The sequence below is a fragment of the Alternaria incomplexa genome (assembly GCF_024043165.1).
Source record: "Alternaria incomplexa strain BMP 0042 chromosome Unknown scaffold_1, whole genome shotgun sequence".
NCBI classification, from domain to species: Eukaryota; Fungi; Ascomycota; class Dothideomycetes; order Pleosporales; family Pleosporaceae; genus Alternaria; species Alternaria incomplexa.
This window is the reverse complement of record NW_026249850.1, coordinates 1,071,570-1,096,747: the sequence shown is the minus strand read 5'-3', so window position 1 is coordinate 1,096,747 and position 25,178 is coordinate 1,071,570. Positions and strand designations below refer to the sequence as shown.

Genomic DNA, 25,178 nt, shown 5'->3' with positions numbered 1-25,178 from the left:
GCAAATCAAGAGGCTGTCAATATGGCAGATCGAACGCTGGCCAACACCGCAGCGGCGACAATCATCTAATAGATCTCTCACCTACCTTTGGTACCTTGAAGTTCACCTTTACCCGTCCCCGTGCTATTACTTTCTACGATAGCCTCACTACCAGTAAAGTGACACTTAGCGGATCATGTTAGTCCAGTATATATTATGTATGATGACGAACCAACGACCTTGACACCTACATGACTCTCGAGAGTACAAGGATACAAATCAACAGTTCAACGAATTCAGCAAACGGGATATCACGATGACGGTGTCAAGAACTCGGGGTGCAGCACGCAAACCCGCACGCAAAACCATACGGTAAGATCAACGCAGAACATGTCGTGTTCCCCATTGATTTGCGTTATAGTTTCGGCCACAAGCTTGTTAATGTTGTCTTCGGCCCCAAAAAGACCGTCTTTGCAGTTCATGAGGACCTACTCTGCTCAAGTTCGAAGTACTTTAAGAGGAAGTTCCAAAAGTCTCGCAGAGCCATTGAAGGCGACTGTTCCGTCTGTACAGAGGAAGTCGCAAATTTAGCTGCAGTTTCATACTGCAATGCATGTGGTCAAAACTTCCACCAAGCGTGTATCAACGACTGGCTGGATCGAGAAAGAACGTGTCCTTTATGCCGTCTGGAATGGTCACTACCACGAAATCAGAGCAACGACACAGTACATATCGTCATAGGGTGCGCCTGGGACGGTGCCAACTTCGACCGATACATGCAGTGGCTTTATACCGATACTCTCCCTGACAACGGAGCCCGCCTGACCGAACTGTTCACGGCCCACATTCTTGCATGCAGATTGAAGGATCCACGTTACATGATAGCCTCTCGTCGGGGCATCATCGATTTCGTTTCAACTCCTGAGGCGACAGTCACTCACTCAGATATGGAATTTCTGTATCGCGATGTTTCAATGGCTTCACCACTACGCACATTCTTTCTCGATCTATGCATCGCCAACCCAAGTCTGGTAAAGGTGGTTCCGGGATTGCCCTAACAGTTCCTTCTTGATCTAACAGAGAAGTTGCTATCAAGCCGACCGGTTGAAGGAAGGACCCTATATCAGGCTCTGGCTAGGCACCTGTCAGACGACGAGGAAGGACAGGGGAACTCAGACTAAGAGATCTATGGTCACCCGGTCATGAAAAGACTATCTGTGGGACGGGGAACACGGTGAAAAGGAGAGAAGCATGGTTGGAAAGTACATGAATATTCGAAAAGGCTGCTGCATATACAGGATGATGCATAGGGGGGTTTGCAAGATGACGAGTTTCCAGTTCGGACGACACCAAAAGCACGAGACAGAAGCTGTAGAACAAAAGAAATGCAAATCACATTGCGCGAAGATGGTCTTCCCACCTATGCCCCGCTTCTAATGTACAGGTACTCGTGCCACGGAAAGCTTTTGAGGAGGTATTATTTACCGGCCCTTCTTGACCCAGCCTTCAAGATTCTCACGTGTATCAGCCAGCTTCCCCTCGACCATACCAACAGTTCCCTGCGCATGTGCCTTTCCAGTCTCGATGAATTGCGAGATCCTGTTCTTCATCCGCAGGTGGGTATCCGCAAGTACGGGGTATTTCTCTTCGTAGGTCCAGATGAGGTCTCCGACGTTCTTGGTGGTGATGGGAAGCACGAACTTCGCAGCGGTGATGCCGACAGCGACGGGGACGGAGGTTCGAAGGAGGATGTTGCGGTTGCGCGTGATGATGGAACCGGCCATGGAGGAGACAAGGACGTAGAGTGCGCCTGGGAGGACCTTCTCGCCGGATTCCCTGGGTGGGGCTAATGAGCGGATGGTGCTTGTGAAGGAGTGCTCGAGACGGAGCGTCTCGGTGAGCGCGTTGTCGACGGCCTTCTCGCCGCGGACAGCCTGCTCGTACAGAGCCATGCGCGCACGGCCGATCTGGACTGCGAGGCGGTCGGTTGGTGTCGGTCGGTAGCTAGACTCTGGTGATAAAGAGTTCGATGGTTCTGTTAGGGCGGGAGCGGTAGGCGCTGTGGTATCGACGGGCATATCATCGTAGATAGGTTTGCGGTTCTACTTTGGCGTTAGTATTACGATTAATAGGGGGAATAGATTGCCCGAAAAAGCTTCGTCGAGCATTTGAGGGCATTCTAACGTACAAAGTGGTCGGCAGGTCGCTCCTCTGCGTATACGGTCCGGGGTGCGAAGATTGCTGCGGTGGAGAGGGCGGCCATGGCGGGGACAGCGGCGCGCTATGCGATGTTAATACACAGTCCATCATCTCTTGCGGGCTACTCACCTGCCGTAACAGCGGTCTGAAAGCCATGTCGAGCGTGGGGCAGGCGCAATGGGTTGAGTCTGGTAATGTCCAACTGGTGATGTTGAGCTCAGAAGACGCGGAAACGGCCGTGCGAGCGCCGCAAGATTCCCGCCCGTCCTCGGCTTAGCTATGACATCGTTCGTCTCGTCCGACTTCTGCCAGCCCACCCTTCACCCGTGCAACCCAATATGCTCAAGCGCCTCGCTCGCACAAAGCAGTCGCCATGGGTCTGCCAACAATGCCTGCGCTCCTCCCAACGCCAACGACGCTTCAACTCCACCCTCGCCGCCGCCGCCAAAGCACGCGACACTGCGCCGCCCAGTGCTCTCTACGGCCTGTCGACCAGCGGCAAGACAGATGACGACGCCCTGCGCAAAGTGTTCGACAACGCATCTTTCTGGAATGACTTCAAGCGCGCATCGCAAAAGGGAAAACCCACGGGAATAATAGGGAACCAATACCTCACCCACCCGCAGGGCTTCGTCGACTTCGTTACCGTAACAATACAACGCTGCAATGCCGTGGTGCAGAAAGTAGCGGCAGCGCAGTCGACGGAGGACTTCAAGCACATGGTCAAAGAGTTGGACAAGCTCAGCGATCTACTATGTCGGGTGATAGATTTGGCCGACTTTGTAAGAGGCACGCATCCGGATCGCAAGTTCCAGATGATGGCGATGAAGGCCTACCAGACGGTGTTCCAGTACATGAACCAGCTGAACACCACGCCGGTACTGCACGACCAGTTGAAGAAGGCGTCGGAGATATCCGAGGTGTACGACACATGGAGCGAGGAGGAGCGCATTGTTGCGCGGATATTGATGGAGGATTTCTCAAGATTTGGCATCGGACTAGACGACAAGACAAGGGAGCGGCTGGTAGATCTGAGCGGCGAGATTGCAGACGTAGGGAACGAGTTTGTGGAAGGCATGGCGCCAGAGAAACGGGACTTGAGGTTCAAGTCGTCGAAGCTGAGAGGGCTGGATCCAAACCTCGCGAAGGCGCTGACGAAATGGGGTGAGACCAAGATCTCTACCATGCATTCCGAATCGCAAGCGGTTTTACGATTCGTAGACGACGCAGATGTACGGCAAGAGACGTACCAAGCTGTCCGAACAGCCAATAAACCAAGCATCGCGCGACTAGAAAAGCTGTTGAAACTGCGTGTGGAATTGGCCCAAACCTCAGGCTACGAGACATTCGCGCACATGACGCTGGAGAATAAGATGGCACGAACACCGGAAGCGGTCAACACATTTCTCAAGGCACTGTATGAGGACAGCCGGCCGGCTGTTCTCGCTGATCTAGAAGAGTTGATGGAGTTGAAGAGAGGCGACGCCCACCAGGACAACTTCCCCGATCGCATCAACGCCTGGGACAAATTCTATTACACACAGAAGATGCTAGCCTCTATGGAGAGCCACTACAGGCAGCGAACGCCTGACTCTTTGTCTGCATATTTTTCCGTTGGTACTGTACTACAGGGTATATCGCGACTCTTCGACCGTCTCTACGGTGTCCGATTCGTACCCAAAGAGACCCAACCAGGGGAAGTATGGGATGATGGTGTCCGCCGGTTAGACGTCATCTCAGACACCGAAGGTCACATCGCAGTGCTCTACTGCGACTTGTACTCACGGCCCGGCAAGACTCCCAATCCAGCGCACTTCACCCTCCGATGTAGCCGCGAAATTCTCCCTTCCGAGATGGAAGAGATGGCCCACATGCCGCACCGCTTCTCCTCTCCCATCGAAGCCGCCACAGACGGCATGCCCGTATCCTACAACGCCGAACGAAACAGCTACTTCCAAGTGCCCACGATAGCACTCATCTGCGATTTTAGCAAAGCCTCTCACTCACGCCCCACCCTCCTCAACATCCACGACGTGCGCACACTCTTCCACGAAATGGGCCACGCACTCCACTCCATCCTCGGTCGCACCGCCCTACAAAACGTCTCCGGCACTCGCTGCGCAACCGACATTGCCGAGCTACCCTCGGTGCTGATGGAACATTTCGCCTTCTGCCCCCACGTCCTAGGCCTCTATGCCCGCCACTGGGAAACCGATGCGCCGGTCCCCATGGCCGCGGTCGAAGCTCGACTCGCCATAGATAACCGGAACCAGTACTCTGAACTTGAAAGCCAAATCTTGCTCTGCATGCTCGACCAAGTGTACCATTCCCCCATTGCCGCGGATCCCAATTTCAATTCTACGAAAGTGTACCACGACGTTTACAATAAATACGCTTCTGTTCCTGAGCCTGCTGGCACGGCTTGGCAAGGGTTCTTTGGCCATTTGTTTGGATACGGGGCTACGTATTATTCTTACCTCTTTGACCGTGCGCTAGCGGCGAAGATATGGAAAGACGTGTTTCAGCATAATGGCCAGGAAGGTAGTTTGGATAGGGAGAATGGTGAGCTTTATAAGAATGAGGTGCTTAAGTGGGGTGGAGGTAGGGATGGATGGCAGTGCTTGGCTGGTGTTCTCAAGGATGAGAGGTTAGCTAAGGGAGGCGAGGAGGCTATGGCCGAGGTGGGGAAATGGGGGATTAGGGAGGCGAGGGGGAAATGAAGTGGTGATCGAGGTCATGATTTATATACGTTTAATGTTGCGGCGCTTGTATATAGGATGGTTAGATGGTTAGACGGTAGACGATACGTTTGAACGCGCATGCATTTATATCATAGACATGGACTTCTCAGATCAAGCAGAAAGCCTGCAGTATCATCTATCACTTTTGAACAATGCGGATTTGGAATGCTACTTCGTACACCTCCTACATACACCTCTCTCCAAAACCTCACAAAGCAAATACCCTCATCACGCAGGTACCCTCCTACCCGCCCATCCCCCTCCCCCGATCCATGACCCCCGCCTTAATCCTCTCCACAACTTCCCTACCCAACCATCTCAGTTTCCCATTTTGCCGACACGCCGCATCCGCCCACTCAAACACGCCCTTCAACTCCCTCAGCTCCTCAACCTTCCAGCTCTTCGCCAGTCTACCCAGCACCAACCTCGATTCGACAACTGTAGCTCCTGGATCCAACCAGCTCTTGCTGTGTTGATCGAGTGGCAGTATGAGTCCTGCGTCGCTGGCAGAGATGAACTGCGATAGCGCGGGAAGGGTGAAGATCCAGTGGAAGAGAAGGTTCGCAGTCTTTGATGATTGGGCGTCGTTGAGGGCGACGAGAGTAGAACTAAACGTCGTGGAGTACGTATCATGGGCAGATCGACGGCGAACGTTTAGTGTCTGGTTGCGCTCGAAAGATTTGAGATGGAGTGGATTGTGTACAAAGTCTAAGGTCGTGGGCCAGTATGTCTGATCTGCTGTTTCGAGGCGGCTGATGAGATGGATTTCCGGGAGGAGACAGGGCGCTACTAATGTCTTTGTTTGTGGCTCCTCGTTCCCTTCTTGATTGTTCTTGAAGATGACGTTGATGGGCATGGATATGGCGCGTCCTGTGTCTACGTCTCGCACAACAAGACACCTGGGCTCGGCGGCTAGTACCCAGAAGTGACGGAACGCCTGGAGATGGGCCCGCGAGTCTTGTACGTCGGAGGGAAACAGGGGGTAGAATGCGCAGATCAGACTGGCAATGGCTTTGTTGCTGCGACTGAAGGTCTGAGTACCACCCGCGATGAACAGAGTGCCAAAGGCCATATGAGCTGCGAGATGAGAGCCGTAGGGAATGTCCGGACCAATGCGGCCGTGGAGACCGCGCAAGCGACGGAAGACGTCGAGATCACCAGTTCCTGCCATGACAGTTGCGGCGGCCAAAGCGATGAGATCTTGACAGTTCCGGACTGTGTTCTTGGAAAGCTTGGAATCATAGCGTACAGCGGGAAGTTTGTTGATACGTATCAGTTGATCCAGGTACTTGATCAAAAAGTCGCGGACCTGGATATCCCCCGTACCGGCGTGCTTGAGACTTACGGCCCAAAGCAGACCTGCGATGATGTTGTAGAAGGGCATTTGCTCGCTACGGAGTCGTGTAATGCCTTTGAGGTCCCAGGCTTCGCGATAATCGTACGGCAGATTCTTGATGATCCAGGAGTCCGAAGCTTCGATGGTATCCCACATGATGAGATGTTTTGCGAGGGTGCGGAGGAGAAAAATGTCTGGGCGAACGTAGTCGAACTGGGGCAGCGTATCCGGGATATCTATCTTACGCGCGACGGTCTGGTCGTGGGTCTTCATGAAGACGAGGGCAACGGCGATGACCGCTCCAGCTGTGGCTTGATCGAGGATGTGAACAACGTTGACGGGCTTAGGCGCTACAGCGACTGTCATGAGACGCTCAACTATACGCATATCGTGGAGACCCCTAAGATCTTTGCCCTTGCCCAGGTTGATGAAGCCGAGTGCAAAGCCCGCAGCCAGCCTGTAAGCTTCATCCCGCAAACTATCTGGTGGTTCTGATGGATCTGGAATCTCAACAAACTCGATCTCTGAAAGCATCACCTCGCTCATGCGACGGTGCTGTGTGTTGTAGTAGAGTAAACCAATGCCCATCAGTCCCGTGGTCTGGGTGTAGGGAGAGAGGTTTAGCTCGGCTGCCCCTTGTGGGAGCATTCTTGTGACATGCACTGACAGCAGTCTTGTAACCAGCGTATCCATGGTACCCATGAATGAGGCGGCTAAACCCAACAATAAGCCGACCGAAGTCATGGTATGCTTTGGAGTAAGGTACTTGAATGACAACCACTTCGCAATCGTTCTCAGATGACCATTCAGGCCAAGGCCAAGCAACAGTCCAGCATGCTTGTTCGTCAACTCTGAAGGTTTGTTGTACATGATCCATGACGTGTCGATGCCCTGGGCGTCGCGCGATATGCTGAGACCAGCTGCAGCACCAGCGTTAAAGAATGCCCAAAAGTACTTCTCCTCGGAATAATTTTGCCGTTCTGCAGTGACAACGTTACCCATTGGCTTCATGAGACATGATGTGGAGAAGCCGTATAGCGGGTATTTTTCTGTCAGCAGAGGTTTCTTGCTGCTGAACTTGATCATGGAACTGCCTAACGGCAGAGAGAACGTGCGCACCATGACCCACTGCATAAGTGCTTTCTGTCCCTCGAGCATTGCTGCATCGTCTTGCCGGTTGTCAGCCTTATACTCTGCGACAGTCTGCCGCAGAGGCTCTAGCAGCGTGTATGCCTCCACGAACCGCCTATCTTCGCGGAAGATGAGTCGCGTAATGTAGTGCCGATCAACTTCAGATGTTGATTGGATTGCTTCCATTCGATCAGCGCCTTGACATATAGTGTGAACGTCTCGTGTTGTGCCAGCTGCATGCAGACCCCCGCCTGTTGTGGCCAAGTGGCTATCGTGGGCAAAGTCTGCAACTGGCGTGTGGCTGAGATCCAAGTCTTCGCGCTGGACGAGTCTGAGTAGTGAGCTCGACCATGTAGTAGGTGGATTCGCCTGACATCTCGTAATAGCTTCCATGAGTGGTGCTTTGGCGGCTTCCGGCAACGTGGCTAACAGCTCAGGGCTGATATTGCAGGTCCTGATCAGCTCTACAACCTTCTTAGGGCTCGATGCAGGATCTATGTCGCGGAAGAACCTGTGCAATGCTACAGTCCTGGGCGTTACCCCGGCTATGATCTCGTCGATGTTGATGGACGAGTGTGGAGAGGCTTTGGACTTCCGTATGAGCATCGCTAGTGTGGGGAATGGGGCATAATGCTGGGATCCTGTGACAGTGCTAATCCATTCCATGATTGAGGGAGGTGCATCCCATGGCTGTGCATGCAGCCGAACTTTGCTGATCAATGTGGTTTCGTCATATGCCCAATCCTGACTTGAACCCCCATCAAGATCGAAGAATCCACCCTGTCTCCAATCCCATGCTTCCCAACGAAGCCAGTGCCCAATCTGTGCTAACACGGGTGCGAGATTCCCATGTTGCATATCAGAGAAATCTTGGCACAGGGTGTCAAGCTTGCGCTCTTCACGGAAGAGATGGAGCGACACCACAATTTCAGACAAAGACGATATGCGAAGATCCTGCTTCTCCGAGGGAGACATTCGTCTCCAATGGTCATTGGTGGCTTTGCCGATCGGTGACTGGACATATTGACGAGCAAGTTCGAGGCAAGTTGGTATCATGCCGTTTTTGATGCTGATCTGTTGAGCGATTGTAGGCAACTGGCGCTGCAGTGAGTCACGCTTGGCCGGCGGACTCATCGCCGTCGATGTCGGACTAGAGTGCAACGCCCAGGCCCAGGGAGAGGATCCCCAACTCTTGGCCTGCGGTGTCGACGTCTGGCGATTGCACATAAGACGCCATGCTGAGTCCTCGTCATCAATAAGCTCGTCTGGCTTGGCTTGGCTTGCAGGACGCCCAGAACTTCTTCGCTGAGTTGACTTTGCACGAGTGACCGTCTTCCCCTTCTTCTCATCGATGAAGGGTACCGCGAGAGTGAGCAGAGTCGCTACGAAAGCTGTCCAATCAGCATTCACATGCTCCGCTCCCTCATCCGATAGCGATTTGCGAATGTTCCACCAAATCTCCAGTAGAAATTCGCCTGCATAGTTTGGTAGAACCGTTGAAAGCACCCGAAAGAGTTCAGCAACATAGCCATTCGAGGGTGACAGACGCAGTACCATCCGATGGCGACGCAGCTCACCGTCATGTAGCTCTAATTTGCCGCTTTTCCCTAATGACGATAGCCCTCGTAACGGCTGACTCGGTTTTATGATTCGTCTTGACCCTACCGTAGCTCTGGTTTGATCGCGTTGTATGATGGCATGCGGATCAAACATCTTCATGGAATGCAAGGTGAGCTTCACCGGTAGGTGGCTACCCCAACCTGCAGTCAACGATAAACAAGATTCCTGGGGATTTCTTGAATTAAGTTGCGCGATTCGCTCGACATGGCCGTCACGGACTTTGACAAGATCAAGTGCGTTATCTAGCTGTCGCGAGCTGACAAATCTCGGAACGCAAGCATATCGAGGGGCCGCACTGGCCGACCCCGACTGGGTCGCCGATGCGGATGGTGATAGTCTTCTTCGTGAGACTGCGAGCTCACATTCGAGTGGAAGCTGTAGTGACGGATGGGATATGTAAAGGTACAGCTTTCTCTCATGAAGGGTTGCTGAATTGAAGGGTGCATTCAGTGTAAGTACCTTTGGCTCATGCCGTTCCTACTCAAATGTTAGTAACGTCATCTCTCTGGGAACGATGCTGACTTGCCTCAGTATTTGAAGGATTTCCGAGGGCAAAGAGGCCACTTTTGAGGTATTGTGTGACCGGAAGCTCTGCGATGACACTGATGATGAGCTCTTTGTGGAGTCCATCTCCAGGTTGCGGTCCTCCTTTAGCATCAGGCGGTGCAAACAGATCATCAAGCTCGTCGTAGTCTTCTATAGTGTCGAACGTATCCTCGTCCATGACATCGTCCAGGGTGTCATCGATCGATACAGCACCTAAGCTCATTCGGGATGTAACGCTACCAGGGGTGGAAGCTCGATTTCGAGATTGTGAGAAACCACCAAAACTTGTACGATCGTGACCCAGTGAGTGCCTACTTCGCTGACTTGCATTGAAGCTGCCACCAATACTGGTGCGGGACGTTGCCATGTCCTGAAACGCGCTTCTGTCGAAGCTCGTTGAGAGTTCAGCCCGTGACAGCAGCGAGCTCACTCGCCTAGACTCCTTTGGCTGGCGGGTGATGTCGGAGTCGGGATTGAGCTGTGAGGCAAGAGCGTCGTCGACTGCTTGGTCAGAGAGACGTTCCTTGGTGATCTTGAAGGATGGGGGTTGAGTCTTGCTGCGTGGAGCACCACCAAAGCTTTCCCTCAATCTGTCAGCTCCACGAATTGCTGGCGTAGTTGCACCTGTTCCTGGTGCAGTGCCGCCATATGAGCTACGGCGTCGAGACTTGGCTACTGGTAGAGGAATGTGCTGTTTGCGAGAACTTGATATTGATTTTGGCTCAAGATAGGCCGCAGACCAGATGGTAAATACATTAGTCTCGTGGTTTGCTGTGACTACTAGTAGAAGAGGCTTGTCATTACCACTGCGATCGAACAGAATCTCGTTCCGCGGAGACACGTAGATGATCTCCTCAGCTTTGTCGATCGCCTCGAGTCGCCGATGACCAGAGCCTTGGGAGGTCAAGAAGCTGCTGCGATCACCACCTGTAATAACGCTGACCACCAGCCCCAGCTCTGACAGCGGGTCTGTGAAGGAATATAACCTGGGTATCGACTCTGGATTTAGAGGCGCAATAGGGTTGAACAAATCATCAAGAAACGTGTTTGCACCCGACAGGCGAGATTTACCATGTCGCGATGTGCCCATTGAAGAGCCATGCCGCCGGTGGGGTTTATGAAAGCTCTGTGAAAAAGAGAACTGTTGTGAGAGGAAAGACTGGTTGTTCGTGAGGAAGGAATTCTGTGGAGCCGATGGCAACTGCGGACTGGTGGGCACAGGGTGTAAAGGAGCAAGCTTCCTCTGTAGCACAACACCCCTTGCTGCAGGAAAGGCCTTGTCCACCTCGAAGGGCAGGTTTGCGATGTGTGTGGTGCCCGAGAGGAAGAAAACGTGTGCTTGCGACTTCAGGAAGACGACGAGAGCACGCGATAGCTTGTCCACTGTGGGCGTTATGGGACTGGCTGGCGCAGTGGGATCGGTAGCAGGCTGGGTCCCTTGGGTAAGGAAGCTCTTTGCAGGGTCGGCAGATTTGTGTTCTGACGAGTTGTCGGTGGGCTCGTGGGTGCCGTGGGAGGGCTCGTCTACCAAGAACCATGTCAAGAGCGCCTGCTTGACCTTCTCTTTCTCAACTTCAAAGTTGAAGACCTTGCGTATCACACCACCTCGCGACCAGATCACATGGTAATCGGTGGTGACGAGCTCGTCGGTGAAGCCATCGGGGCTGTCGTCGGTGTAGGTATCCCAGACGTAGTCGCGGTCGGTGCTATCGTCGGTCAGGATGGACTCTTGGACCAGATACTGCAGGGCGGAGGGCTTGTGGACCCCGATTGAGCGAAGGGAGGCCATGCGAAAGATCGGCCCGCAACATGAGGGAGGTTTGGGTGGCGGGTGTGCGTCGGGGTGAGAAAGGCGGTTTGTTTGCGCGGGGCGCGCGATCTGAGGTGACGCGCTGCGGTCGAGCGCGACTTCCCCAGGGAAATGTTGACAAACTCCGCAGCACCTCCGAGCTTCCTTCACCCTCACACATCACGTCGCGCCACTCGTGCACCTCTCACACTGCGGATACAACAATCGGACACCTTTCAGACGTTCTGAATATAGTTGCGCTTCAGGCAGAAGTCGCATCCTTCGCTCTTTCCTCGTTACCCAGGCGGTAGCTTCGCTCACCACCCTCGAGCTGCAAGCATGGAGCCCATTGTCACGACACAAGGGAAGCTGACTCAGCTGAGGTATGTTCTCCCCGCGCTGCGCGTCACGCGACTGCTGACATAGCATCTTATAGGTACGAGCTTCCGCACCGCATACACGACTCCACCGTATACCCCGTCAAAGCCCCCAATGGCTCGACCATCGTACTCTACGGCCACGAGACTGGCGTCGGCATTCTATGGAGAGGCGGACGGCCTTTGAAGAAGACTGTACCGCCTCCCAAGCAGCCAGCGAAGCCAGCGAAAGTCAATGGGACAAGCAAGGATGCCATCATGATCATCGACTCGGACGATGACGAGCCTGCCAAAGCTGCCGCGGAGCCGCTGCCTAAGGCAGAGTTTGAGGATGAAGAAGAAGAGCTGGACCCAGACCAGCCGTATGCCTCGATCGTTCAGCAGCTGTCTCTGTCGCTCAGCACCCAAGTCCTCCACATCGCTGTACCCCAAATACCGAGCGCGTCTACCCTCCGACCCGCAGATACCATACCTCCCATATTCAGTCAAAACATCGTCTTCACTGTCGCATGCGCCGACTCGACCATCCGTGTCATCACGCTGCCTCTGAGCCCTCCTCCACACGTCGCAAAAGACAAGCTACACAGCGTGAAGCCTCAATTCGGCGAGAACGTTGTCAAGGTCCACGGTCACCAGAGCATTCCGATGGGTGTTACTATGACTTGGACTGCAAGGGGAGAACCAAGCTCTGCAGAAGATGGGGACGACGATGTGGATATGGATGAAGAGGAAGAAGACACGGCGAACTCTAGACGCAAACCCCAATCTCGCTCCGACGGAGGCTTCGACATACTCGTAGCATCCCACTCCGCCGAGCTGGGAGGTCTGCTCAAGCTGTTCCGTTTTGAGCTGTCGGAGACGGCACTACAGGTGTCCCATCCTGTCGCGCCTTACAAGACGCTGGCTCTCAGCAAGCCTGCCTCTCGTATTGCCTTCAACACCGCTCAATACCCAAAACCTCGCCATTCGCAACTACTGATTGCGGACTCCGCAGGCACTACGCGCATCTACGATCCTTTTACACTACCGATTCGTAAGCGACGAGGAAGCGGTAGTCGCGCAGAGCCTGGCGCATTTGTGGGAACCTTCAGGTCATCCTTCGAGAGCGTCAAGAACGTTGGGCTCACTCCTGCTGTCCTCCCATCGCGCAAAGCTATCATCGACGCAGCGTGGGCTTCCGATGGTCGTCATATAGTAGCTCTCCTGGCAGATGGCGAGTGGGGCGTCTGGGATGTCGACCGGTCTGGTCCAAGTCCTCCAGCAGATCCATCGGCATTTTCTCTTCGGGGGTATGTTGGTACAGCCGAGAAAGAAGGAACCTCTGGCGGCGCATCGAGTCCAAAGCGCGGAAGCCGCAATTCACTCGCTCCAATGACACCGAATACACGTAAGCGGAAAGAGGAAACGCTCTTCCAGGGCAGCGCGTCAAGTTCCACAGTCGCAACCAGAGGTGGCGTTTCTGTTGCTAGCATCACGTCAAATAACGGAGTATCGGCAGAGGACTCGGTCCTCATTTGGTACGGGACCGAAATTCACAGGATACCAGATCTGATGAAGTTCTGGACTCGCACTGCTTCCGCCAGCAGCGGAGGTTCCTTGCCTGGCCCCGGTCTCCAACAACAGGATGTTGTACTTTGCGGCGAATCCATCACCTCCGTCTCACAGTTCGACACCACAGCCCAAGCCTCGCGCATGGCCGTTCCAAGAGATACTCTCATCTCAGCGGAGCACCGCCTCATCATAACCGCCAGCACCAGTCAGCCTCTTGGACGTGATCTAAACGCCATATTCGCGCGCGAAAAGGTGGAAGATGAAACATCCACCCGAACAGACCAGGCTCTCCTCACTCGTGGCGAGCTTGATCTCGGTGGCATGGACAGGATGCTCGAAAGTATGGAAGGCAGCGGAACTAGTGCAGCTGTTTCCAAGAACTTGACCATGGGTGGGCCTCGGAAGGTTCTCTTCGCCTCGTCAGCGGCTTGATCATAAACGACAGCGCAACGATCGATTTGCCTTTGAATAAAAGAAAGTGCACCGAATGCACGGAAAGCCGGTATTTGAATACGGTATCCCCACATCATCATCCTGATTCTCATAGCCGCCATACAAGCGGTAAGCGGTTCCAAATGCTCCCTAACATGTCCCTTTCCTCTCCTTCGTGTTCTCAAAAAGAAAGCCCAGACCCAAAACATGCTTTCGCGGCCTAAGGTGGAGCTCAGCGACCAGACCCATTCCTGCTGCTCAGTATAGCCTAGCGATACATCAACTACCGTACTGAACCCACAGTCGCCGACAATCGTCCCTTTTACCCCTAGTAACCCTCACAGGCGAAAGGTTCCCGTAATGTAAAAGGTCTCTTTTGTCTGGATAGCTGTGGGCGGTGCGTGCATAATTCCCTCCCAAATTTTCACTCTGAGCTGCCTGTATATCTAGCCGGTCCTTATGGATGTCGGGTGAGGACGATATGCGATTCTGTGGTGACGAGGCGCGTGGGTGCATGACGTGCGTGTCTGTCATGGATGCGTGCGGTGTAGTGCCTGCGTGTGGGGAAGGGCGTGCAACATCTCTTGACCTTTGTGATTGTTGTGATGTGTGCAATGATGTTTGATGAGACAAGTCATTCATCTTTCGCTTTCTTCACGCACGAAACATATGTGTAAAATTATCAGATATATTATCATTACTTCGTCTATTGCCCCAAACGCCATTGCTAAGTAAAATAGAGACAACGATGCATACCTACTCATTCTCAGACAAGAAAGACGTGACGATAGGCTTCTGTGACCACAACCATATTAAGCATCGTCTACTACTCTGCCAACAAACCCTTCCAGCCCAGCCATACCTTTAGCTCCCCTCTCATTACCCCCGAAAAGCCCTGGCCCACCACCAGGCATGACCAACACCTTGGCACCCATCTCCACGAACTCGCGCGAAGCGATGAATTGGAAGGTCACAATGACCGCTGGCGGCGCGGCTTCAGCTGTCGGCTTCTCCATCTCAACGTCAAAGCCAAACCCGAAAGCATCATCCTCGTCTCCGTGAGTCTTGAGCGTGGGGTCTTCCGCACGCTCGGCAGCAACGGAAAGCACTTTGGATGAAGCTCTTACGCTAGCAATGTATACAACGACTGCACTACCAACACTGAGGTCCTTGACACTTTCTGCTTGCTTGTCCTCGAATCGCACTGTGATGACTTTGTGCGCCTTAGGCTCGCGAGTCGCCAAGACCATGCCTTTCCGTATCCTGTTGATCGATGGACTGACAATCGGTGTATCGACGGGCGCGAGACCCATGGTACCGACCTGACCTGCATGCAGCTTTCGCACGGGTAGACGCAAATTGCGCAGAGAGGTAATGCGGACGCGTCGCCATTCACTGTGCCGATCGCGCAATGAGGCGTTCTTCGACTTTGTGTTTAGTGCGCCAGGAAATGACCTCGACTGCGGAATAGATGGCTTGCGATTTGGTATTGCGCTACCGCTGTCGCTGTCGTCAGAGCTTACATCGACAGGGTAGGGTCCTAATAGCAACTCGTCGCCAACGGCCAGAGACCCGTAACGGAGGTAGCCCCCAATGATCGCAGATCGATCACTTGATGTATCTGTGCGGACGCTGTAGACATCTTCGATATAAAAGAGTGGCGAAAATGCTGCAGGTGCAGGTTGAGTCACTTCCTTGGGCATGGGCAGTTCTCGAAGGAATGCATGAAGCTTCCGGATTCCTGTTCCTTTGACAGCGCTAGTCAAAACAATCGGCACTGCCGCAAGTGGTGAGTCTGCAAGGAGACTTAGTGCATTGTCGATCTTAGGATCTCCTCCATCAACTGAGTGTAGATCGGCCTCTAGCACAGATGTAGCTGCATCACCGATGAGACAAGGCGTCTTCTTGTGCTGTTTCAATACCGAAAACAACTTGTTACAGGTGTTTCCCAAGCCGGTTCTGGTAGCCAAATCGAACTTCGTGATGACAATCACAAGCGGCAGTTCCAGAGCGAGGCATAACTGAAGGTGTGCATGAGACAGATCCAGATCTGCTGCTGCTGGGCCGAGTATTTCTTCAGCTGAAGGCGACGCTCCGAGCTTGCCAGAGGACTCATCGGTGTTGTCAGCTGGAATGCACAGAAGCGTCCAATGTGGTTGCCTGGTGGGTAGGTTAGCAAAGTCCACCACATGATGAAAATAAGGCATCCCAAAAGAGTACATGTGGAAGAAGGAAGCGCTATGATATGCAATGAGCACTTACCAGCCAACAATTCCGCGGACGGTGGTGCGTCTGAATCGAGGATGACCAGCTGAGTCAGAGAGAAACACAAGTCGGCCGGCTCTTGCTGACTCCACAGCCGCGTGAATGTCGATCCATGAGTCGATATCCTCAGAGCCATAGCTAGTCACTTGTGACGAGCCTCCTACATCACGGTATCCTATCAACTCCTGAGTGACAGAGCTGGTCATGCCTGATGCGATTTCGTGTCTGTGTTTCAGAAGACTCAAACGACTCTTTCCTCGGCCATTGTCCAACGTGGCGGTGGAAAGCGTGCCGAGTAGGCTAGATTTACCGGACATAGTGGCGCCAGTCACGGATACACGCATCTGCTCGGTGACTCTCGGTGGGTCGCCAGCCAGCGCCACCACATTGCTCGCACCAGCGTCAGACAGCATGTCGGATGCATCCTGCTGATTCCTCTTCGTATGATCGACTAAGTGCTGCTCTGGGCGGACCAGAGCTTCGGCGACTAGTAGTTGTGATTTCACCACCCTCTGTTGTACGGTGCCATAATCCTCTATCCACTCGCAGTCGCCTACAGGAACCCTGCGCATCACCTCAACCCCACAGCCTAGACTTGCAGCCATGGCGCGCAAATTGTTCAGGCTCTCTTCCATCTCGTCTTCTGCTAGACCAACGATAGTTCCGTCGTCTGCAACTCCAATCTCGTAGAGCGCACCGCTACTCTCCTCCAATCCCGGCAGTAGACGTTGAGGCATCTCGGGGGCTGACAGACGTGCATCGTCGGGGAAATGAGGTATGACAGGTGCCATGGATGATGACATGTGGTTTGGGCATGACTGCTGTAGGCGCCACAGCAACTGGGTAGTCAGCTGCTCCAGACGATGCTGCTTTGACTGTGTAGATGCCAGTGGTGGGGGAGTGTTGGCCAGGACGCCGGACTCTGATACGCTGCGACCCGCTGGTATAGGTATTTCAGGTCGACGCATGGACCCAGATATATGGCGTGCAGTACTGGAACGGGTGAACGACCGCCGTCGCCTGAGCAGCAGATGTAGCTTGTACTCCGTAGGCCCATCCTGGGGTTCCGCCTCTAACCGTGTGATATGCGTATAATTTATATCGGTGGGGAGGGATGTTGCATTCGCGCTCGTCTCGTCGGTAAGACCACCAAGAGTCGAAGGAATTCGTCGGGGGTTCGTGGCTGGAACCGGGGAGTGCGCAACGCCGCCGATGGGCGTAATCGCCCACGGCGACGAAACGCGCGGAGGGTCGGGGTCGAAGGTGAATATGGAGGCCATGTTGCGTAGTAGAGGTTATGTGTCTTCGTGGTTTTATTCCTCGCGGGAAGGCGCGATCGGGGTAAGACTGGTCAAGTTGCGTATTGCCGCGTTGCGCTGGTGAGTAAGCGTGGTATCGATCGTGAGTTGGTGTGTAAGAAGTGCGTCCGAAATAATTGCGATAATAAAGGAAGCATCGTGACGGGTGTGTAAGGCAAACGATGAGTGGAACTTCGTCAAGCAATGACTTGAGGCAACTCGTCGACGAGTTGCGTGAAGGTGCCAAGCTGGCGTTCAGAAATTAGAGAAAGACATGAGTGTTGGCAATGCTAGTGATGGTGATGCTCGGAGTGACGGGAAAGTTGCGGTGGCATGAGATGGTTGTCGACTGTTGGAAGTATGGAGGTCGCGACTGTCGTGTTAGTCATTGGTGGTCATTGGTCCTAGCTCTGCGGGGAGTCACCGTTCTGCGGAGCGGCCCTCATCCATCGCTCTCAGCCTCAACACGGATCGCCGCAACAGCAGACGCCCTTTTCCCTGGTGCGATTTACAAATCGTATCCGTACTGACCTTGCATTGATTCAAAATTACTGTCGGCTTAAAGCACAGTACTCACTGGTAGGTATCAACACATTCGTTAGCCAACAGCGTTAGAAACATCGTGTGGACTGCAGAATGCAAAACCATCTTGCCATACGATCATCTGTTGCGTGAATATCCATGCCTGCATTCAGCAGAGCAAAGTACGAATGTGCTGGTCACGTCTCCAGTCTCGTGGAGACTTTACAAGACTTGGTCCATATCTGCATTCCGCGTTGGTTCTGGAGGGCTTCATCTATGTATGCTGTTCTGCCAGTTGCATATCAAGAACGATGTCTGGGATCGTGTGACATCATAACATACACTGGTCTTATTGCTGACTGATTCCGGCACGGCACGCGTATTCGTATCTGAACGCCAGGCATCGACGGGCTTAGGGCGACGATCGGGTTCAGACACGAGAAGGGCGTAATGTTGGCGCAGGCTGGGTACCCAATAACCTTACCTCCATGTGAATATGCCAGTAGCAATGACCAGCTCAGCGCATTGCCTACCAGACTAAGAAGGCGTTACGAGATTAAAGATGATGCTGCAGTCGCCAGACAATGCGACGCTCTAGCGAGTTCGAATCGAAGCACACAAGACACATGCCGACCAAACCCCAGTGCACTACGGCATCAAAACATCTCGGCGCAGGATTCCGCTAAAGCTCAGCCGGCGGTTGAGGCTGAAATGCTACGAAACAGACACCTAAACGTATATGGGACAATGATATGACCGTATGACAGGCTCGCGTCCTCCACCATGAAAGGACTGCTGAAGACCCCTGTTACGGCTGTTGGCCGCTTTGTGCGGTTAATCTATTCCCACGCACATGCCGCCGCCTCATTGAAACAGTCCGCCCATCTGGTGGACGGCTCTGACTTTAGCCGGCTTTCTCGAAGGTGACACTGCACGTTTCCCGCAGTAGTGGACACGCGAGCGCTACGAGCCAAACCATTGCCCTGGAGCCCCATGTGTAACCTTGACCATGCACGTCAGCCTTGCACATGCGAGGACCACATGGTTCGAAACTCCGGCTATTATCTCTGCGATGGCTCACCACGCGAAGGGGATGCGCGTCAGATGTTGGTGTTTGAGTGCTGCTGGGGATGGCATTCTGATGCTTTCTGTTCGTGTGTAAGTTGCGAATGCCTCACTTCTGACAAGCGATGACATATCGCCGACTGCACTGTGGGTAGCCCGCCTAATGCTCATCATTTGCGGCGCAGTGATCTAGAGACGCGAGCGCGAGACCAGGTCGGATTCGGGTACGTTGCCGGGTCACTTGCGCGTCTCGATCACATCGTGGAGACGCTCACAGTGCGTGAAATTCCCACGGAAGATCTCTGGATGCACACATGGGCCACAATTTCGTCAAGATCGAACGATACGTACGCAGGTGAGATGTCTATCATTTCTTGGCCACACTGTGCTGCGTTCATCGACTCATGCAGGTGATCTAGAAGGTAGTTTTGCTGTGGGGTGGGGCGGTGTTATGGTCGCCTGAGGAAACATACGATTAGACGCTTTGAGATAGGCAAAGTGGACAAGGGAGGGCTGACGCCCGTCACTGTGCCGCCGGCACTGATGTCCTAGGTTGGTAAACACTCCGGTCATCAACCTCGTAGAGGCAGTTCTGCATCGTTGAGACTCCGTTTAACAAATTGGCGAGCGGTCCGATAGCTCGATCGTTCCAGCCGCGGGCAACACAGACGGCGGAGTGAAGTGATTGAAGCCGCGGCGTTACTTCAAGTCAGCCCGTTCGCCCTAGCGGGTTCTGCATGCCGGATCGTCCATTCCATTACCTTGTAGCTAGCCGCCTGTACATAGGGTGCTGAGATCTGAGCCAAACACAACGGTTTTCACGTGATGCCGAATGAATGTACTTCGTGCTCCCCTTGTCTCATCCTTGCTAAGTACACTGAGGGATCAAGTGACTGTCATCCTTCCCGCGCAGCCGCGCCCCGCCGGATCATCCTGGCGATTCTCCAAGCTCCATCCACACGTCAGCAAAAGGCGTGTCGGGCACGCGCTTGGCTGTGGGGGCGAAGCAAGATGGACCGCCGAGGACCCTTTCACGTCATTGTTCCCGGTGCTTGAATTGGACCGAAATCCCGCGTGGTTAGGTACAATCCCTCTCCAAAGCGGTAAGGGGCCAATGAGCAAGGGGTGGTTCCAGCGACTCGGTTCCGACTATACGCTAAGTCTGCCGGGTTTGCAAGGCCAAGCGACAGAGAGATGACCTTGCAAATCGGATTTGGGCCACGAGTCTGTCCTAGAGTCGGATGCGTATCATTGTGTTGTGTGTCAGTGCGGGTCCCGCGCCGCAGAGGCAGGGCGAAACATGAATAATGATCTCTATACTCATTTTCCTGATCAGTAATACAGCGTTAGACGCGTTTCTGAGCTGCAGTGGCTGTCTTGGCAGCATGCACGTCGAAGCTTCAATCACACACACTTGTGCGAGCGACCAGTGAGCCACCGAACGTGTGTTTGATTGCATATTGTACGTTAAAGCCGGAAATATCCACGTCACCGGTGTCTCCCAAAGTTGCATATATGCATATGTACGTTTGTAACCCGGTGCTGAAAGCCCATTTACGCGGTTGTCGGTTTCCGAAACAAGGGACCATTCGCATGGCGGATTGTTGTTCCGCTGCCCAGTGATGTCAACATGGAGATGAGGAACGAATGGCCACCAGTATCGTAGCCGCTGTTGTACCGATGACATGGTTCTCATGAGTACATACAATTGCCCGGACCACAGTCGTCCACTTGACAACCATTGTCGAATGGTGCGCTGCGCGTTAGTGGCGCCTCTCGGTAGCTTCGGTTCGTTGTTGCATGGTTGGTCCTTCTCCACAGCGGTGGGTGCTTTTTACAAGGCTTTTCCCGCACTAAGTCGTGGCGACAACGGCCCGCTAGACTGATCGTTACTCAAAGTTGAGAAAAGCCGTGCGAGGTCAGTCGGCAGCCTGGCTCGCGTGTTCGTGGCTAATGCATGTGAAACCGGCTCGTAATAATTGGTGCGCATCGAGAAGGCATCGAATCGAATTCGGGTAGAGCATCAGTCATGGACATACGGCTCTGTTGTGAAATCAGTCGCAAGTCATGTTTAAGATTGCAGTGCTGCAAACCTACTGGAACTGCCATACGATCTGATGCTGAATGCTGAATCGTAGAGGTGCTCGGTAAAATTCCCTTCTCGGTCTAAGGTACGAGTTTTCGCACGATTTCGCGCGGCATTGCCGAAGCATGCCGTGCGGGACAGCGTCGGCCATGGTGCTCTGTTCGCTCTTGGACCCTGATAGGGAGGAGGTGCTGACCGATGATTTTGCGTGACCCGTGTGGTCGGATACATCGCAGGGAAAAGCTACAGGGGCACCCTCAACCAGCAGGAACTCCATGTTCCTGCTTTCCTCATTCCTCCAAATCCTCCCGCGATCCCTCGAACGGGTCGGTCAACGCCTTCTTTCGTAATCCAGTCTCATTGGTACGAAGGAGAAGGAGTCCGACGTTGGGTGTGAGGAAATGACATACGCGCTCTTTCAAATAGTTGAGATTGGGACGAGACCGTGTACAGAAGGCCATGTTGTAGCAATTTGGCCAAGTATACGAAGAGATGGTGGTCTTTGCGACCTTGAAGCTGTATATTCGTGGCTTCATAAAGAACAGGCGCTTGCTTGCAAACATTATATACAAAGGAACTGATGACTGTTGAGCGCTTCGCTGGAAGCCTGGTGCTCAAACACTAATGTCACGAAGTGTGACGGAGCCGGGACTGTGTACAAGCCTAAAGCGTACGAGACAAGTCGGAGCTACGATTCCTGCGGCGTAAAAGTGTGCCCTTTGGAAGCTTCGAGTGTCCTGCGGGCCAAATTCCGATTTGGGAAGCGGCACACAATGGTATGGTCGCCAGCTGGCATGCTTCCACCTGTGCGTGTCGATGTTGCATGATATCGAGGCGAAGCCTAATGTCCTTAGCCAGACCGTGACACTTGGTGCTCGGGTATTACACCTAGTTCAACCAGCACCTTCTTTGGTTGTCCTTGAACTGGATAGTTCTAGATCGATCGAGCGATGAGATACAGGATTCATCTACCCACTCGTTTCAGACGCTCTTCTTGGCTTGCACTTATCGTGCGCCATGTGCCCGTTTCTTGCAGTAGTCCGCGTGAATTCGGCTCCACACCTAGGGCATGAGCTTTTCGAGGCGGTCCCTGACTTCTCTCGTTGATGTCGTAAAAGGTTACTGAACGTAGAGAACTGCCGTCCGTTACATCCATGCTCCCAGCATTGCGGCTTCGGTCTAGAGTTCACAACACGTGGCTGCATTGCACTGCCCTGCGTACTTGGAGATGAAGATAGCGCAGGTACTGGACCACCAGCCGGCGGGCCACTCTGCGAAGACTCGTACGATGGATACGCGGCAGGTGTCGTAGAACTTGGAGGGTACATAGTCGGCAGTGGGTGGTGATAATCGCTAGTACCATAAGTAGTTGGAGGGTACGGCTGTGGACTTTCTTCAATCAGTGGAAAGCTTCGCTAGGCGCTTAATTTGACTTACGGCGAGTAAGAGTTGCTTCCCATCGACTGGCTCGGAACACTATTGTGCGGGGCCGAATAGGAGTAGGAATGGGCCGTAGAAGACATCGGAGATGCATGTCCTCGCATCGAATCAACGGGCTGGTGCTGTTGGTAGGGGCTACGTGGAAGAGATGGATGCTGAGGCTGATAAGGCGGTAGAATGTTATGTTGATCGGATCTTCTTTGCTGGCTGTCGTTGGGCAGCGGACTCGAAGCATAGGATGAGCTGTATGGATTTGACGCTGATGATCTTGGTTCTGCGTAAGACTGCAGAGGTGGGTAGCCCGACGAGTAAGACGTCTGTGGAGAGCCGTAGTGGCCCATTCCGTACTGCGAAGATGGCATCATGAAGCCCAAGGTGCTGTCGATATTAGAACAGGCTCAATTCTTGAGGGCTGATAGAGTGATATACCTCATATCTTGCAGTTCCAAGAACGAATCGTCCGACTGTCCGACGTCAACCGGCAGTTGTAGCTCGAGGTCGTGATTACCAGAAACAGACGTTAATGGCGATGGGAAGAAGGTCAGCGCTCGGCTGGGCTGGCTGTGCGGAGTGCGCAGCGACTGTGGGCTAACGCTATGCGCAAGTCCTGGATTGGAGTCTTGGAGTGGCTCGTGGTGTGCAGAATATGTTGTTTGCGCAAGAGACGAGTCGGGAGACCTATCTCGATGAGAGGTCAATAAATGGAAGGAGCTGTCAGGTGGAATGTCTTCGAGAACGTGTGAAGTATTCCAGGCTAGCGAAAGTGGGTGCGACCCGGGCGTCTGATAATCAATGGGATTGTGGCGGGGCGTTTGCAAGTTTGCGGCACGGTGGGAGCGAGCTCCTCTTATTTGTGGAATTTCTGGTGGCTGAACAGATAGGTTCTGGTCGGCACGGTCCCTAAGTCTTCGTGAGATGGTCGTCGTCTTGGGTTGATGTGGTTTGGGAGACCGATCGGTCATGTTCAATAATGGAAAGGCAACATTTGATGCGGAAGGTACCAGTGGGGTTGACGTACGTTCGCGTTCCTGAGTACGGCCCGTCGGGAGGAATTATACCAGCCTTATGGCAACTTGACTGCGAGGCAGAATCACGTATCAAACCTTGACATTTGATGGTCTGCGCCCTACATGGGGGAAACTGGACGCACAGGAACAGAGCATCTGAGCTTCATGATCCAACAGCAACAGAGCCGGCTTTGCGGCTGCGGACTGGTTGGAGCCTCGAAGGATCCGTATCCTGGTATCGAACCCAAGCCCTCCGACCGTTGACTAGCCACAGGACGTGCACCCGCGATGGGTGCCTGGCAGGTCTGGGCCGGGGTACCCACGCACCAGCGAGAATTGCGCGACTCTGTCTAGGATGGATGAAAGCAGGTATGCCTGTTAGTCTGCCGACGATGTCTTCGCCATAACCCCCACTACTTGTCCGAAAGCCAGCCCCTGTCAATTAGCGAGTGATGCCATCGCCGCAAGTAGTGTTGGCGAAGCCACGAATACTGGCGTGGATGGATGCCTCATTCACCAAGCAGAGGGTTGGTGGCGCTCACGATCCCGCGCCTGTGACGAGGAGCCATGCCGCGTTGAGTCTGGTATAAGGAATGACCTGTCAGATCCCTCTACGTTAGCCGCGGGTGGGTCGCAATAACGCACGATAGACAGAATGTGGGTGTTGTCGGGTAACATGCAGTCGAAAGAGGAGTGGCGTAAGCCCAGCTTCATCTCGAATATTACTGGCACTGCCACGAGAGCCACGAGAGTATGCTGTTCATGAACCCAAATCGCGTGTCATGCTCTGCCGGTGCACAGCTCATCGAGCGGTTCTAATTTTGGCTCGCTGCAGTGTTGCCCGAGCACGTGCTGGGCACTGCCTAAGCGGCCCGTTGTCTTTCGGAAGCGCTGCCGTTAATGTGAACGACGAGAATTAGGCGGCACGCCTACGGTGTCGGAGCTTCTGGAATCCATCTCGAAGCTCAAGAAGAAGTTGTGTGGCTTTCTGTACGCGACTTCGAAGGAGTGTGACTGAAGCCGAGGTGGGATGCTGAGGTGTCCGCGCGTTTCGGAGGGGCACGCAGTGCCGCCGTTCACGGTAGACATCCATCGCGGGCCCACCGTACGAACAGCTCGACTCTTGATGTAGTTGTGGAGACTGGAGTTCGGCTCCTCAGAACTGCGGCCAAAGCAATGAATGCGAGCACAGCTACTGTCTGAAGGAAGTCGTAGCCGCTACTACGAGTGCCAAGGTTTCATTGATTGGTCGCAGCCATGCGTCGCCTCTCCAATTGCGACTCTACGCTTCCCTCCTGAACAGCCTCTCATTAAAAACACAAATCAGATCCCGTCCGTTCTCGACTTCGAAGCGGGTCAATTGTGCGTGGATCCACTGCGTCGGGGTCGACTTAAGCCGACTTCGTCCATCCGCGACCGCGCAAAAGATGCCTGCCGGCGCCGGCAGCGACCTTGGAACTGTTCGGCTTCATCCTAGCTCTGGCATCCATGCAGGCCCATCACCTCATTTGAGCGCTCGTACCACTGAGAACATTGGCCTCAATACACGAGATAGCCGCTTATGGAACGAAGACATTGCTGAGCCGCACCCTACTCGCCGACATCTTCGTTGTTGTTCGGCGTTAACACTACGGCGACCACATGACGGCGACCTGAGTCCTAACGCCCCGCCACTTGAGGCTCAGCCCTGGATGCAACTATATCGACATACAACTTCTAGCCGCTGGCACGCCTAATGATCAGATGGTACGATGCACCTGCCATGGCACGGAGCGAATCTTGGATGTTCATGCG

General features: G+C 53.7%; 6 protein-coding genes across 6 annotated transcripts; 2 read left to right on the top strand and 4 right to left on the bottom strand.

Moving 5' to 3' along the window:
- Positions 1-1,460: 1,460 nt before the first annotated feature.
- Positions 1,461-2,334, bottom strand: J4E90_000386 (uncharacterized protein; the record flags this gene model as incomplete). The annotated part of the gene is made up of 3 exons (XM_051429982.1): positions 1,461-2,081; positions 2,168-2,260; positions 2,308-2,334. 3 exons carry the CDS (start codon positions 2,332-2,334, stop codon positions 1,461-1,463), a joined length of 741 nt encoding a protein of 246 aa, XP_051295469.1.
- Positions 2,335-2,516: 182 nt separating this feature from the next.
- OCT1 (Mitochondrial intermediate peptidase) lies at positions 2,517-4,898 on the top strand (the record flags this gene model as incomplete). Its single annotated transcript, XM_051429981.1, has 1 exon — positions 2,517-4,898. The coding sequence occupies one exon, from the start codon at positions 2,517-2,519 to the stop codon at positions 4,896-4,898; it is 2,382 nt and encodes a 793-aa protein (XP_051295468.1).
- Positions 4,899-5,163: 265 nt separating this feature from the next.
- Positions 5,164-9,105, bottom strand: J4E90_000384 (uncharacterized protein; the record flags this gene model as incomplete). The annotated part of the gene is made up of 1 exon (XM_051429980.1): positions 5,164-9,105. One exon carries the CDS (start codon positions 9,103-9,105, stop codon positions 5,164-5,166), a length of 3,942 nt encoding a protein of 1,313 aa, XP_051295467.1.
- Positions 9,106-9,487: 382 nt separating this feature from the next.
- J4E90_000383 (uncharacterized protein) lies at positions 9,488-11,341 on the bottom strand (the record flags this gene model as incomplete). The annotated part of the gene is made up of 1 exon (XM_051429979.1): positions 9,488-11,341. The coding sequence occupies one exon, from the start codon at positions 11,339-11,341 to the stop codon at positions 9,488-9,490; it is 1,854 nt and encodes a 617-aa protein (XP_051295466.1).
- A 339-nt stretch (positions 11,342-11,680) lies between these two features.
- J4E90_000382 (uncharacterized protein) lies at positions 11,681-13,701 on the top strand (the record flags this gene model as incomplete). Its single annotated transcript, XM_051429978.1, has 2 exons — positions 11,681-11,724; positions 11,778-13,701. 2 exons carry the CDS (start codon positions 11,681-11,683, stop codon positions 13,699-13,701), a joined length of 1,968 nt encoding a protein of 655 aa, XP_051295465.1.
- An 812-nt stretch (positions 13,702-14,513) lies between these two features.
- J4E90_000381 (uncharacterized protein) lies at positions 14,514-17,246 on the bottom strand (the record flags this gene model as incomplete). The annotated part of the gene is made up of 2 exons (XM_051429977.1): positions 14,514-15,861; positions 15,964-17,246. The coding sequence occupies 2 exons, from the start codon at positions 17,244-17,246 to the stop codon at positions 14,514-14,516; spliced, it is 2,631 nt and encodes an 876-aa protein (XP_051295464.1).
- Positions 17,247-25,178: the final 7,932 nt, after the last annotated feature.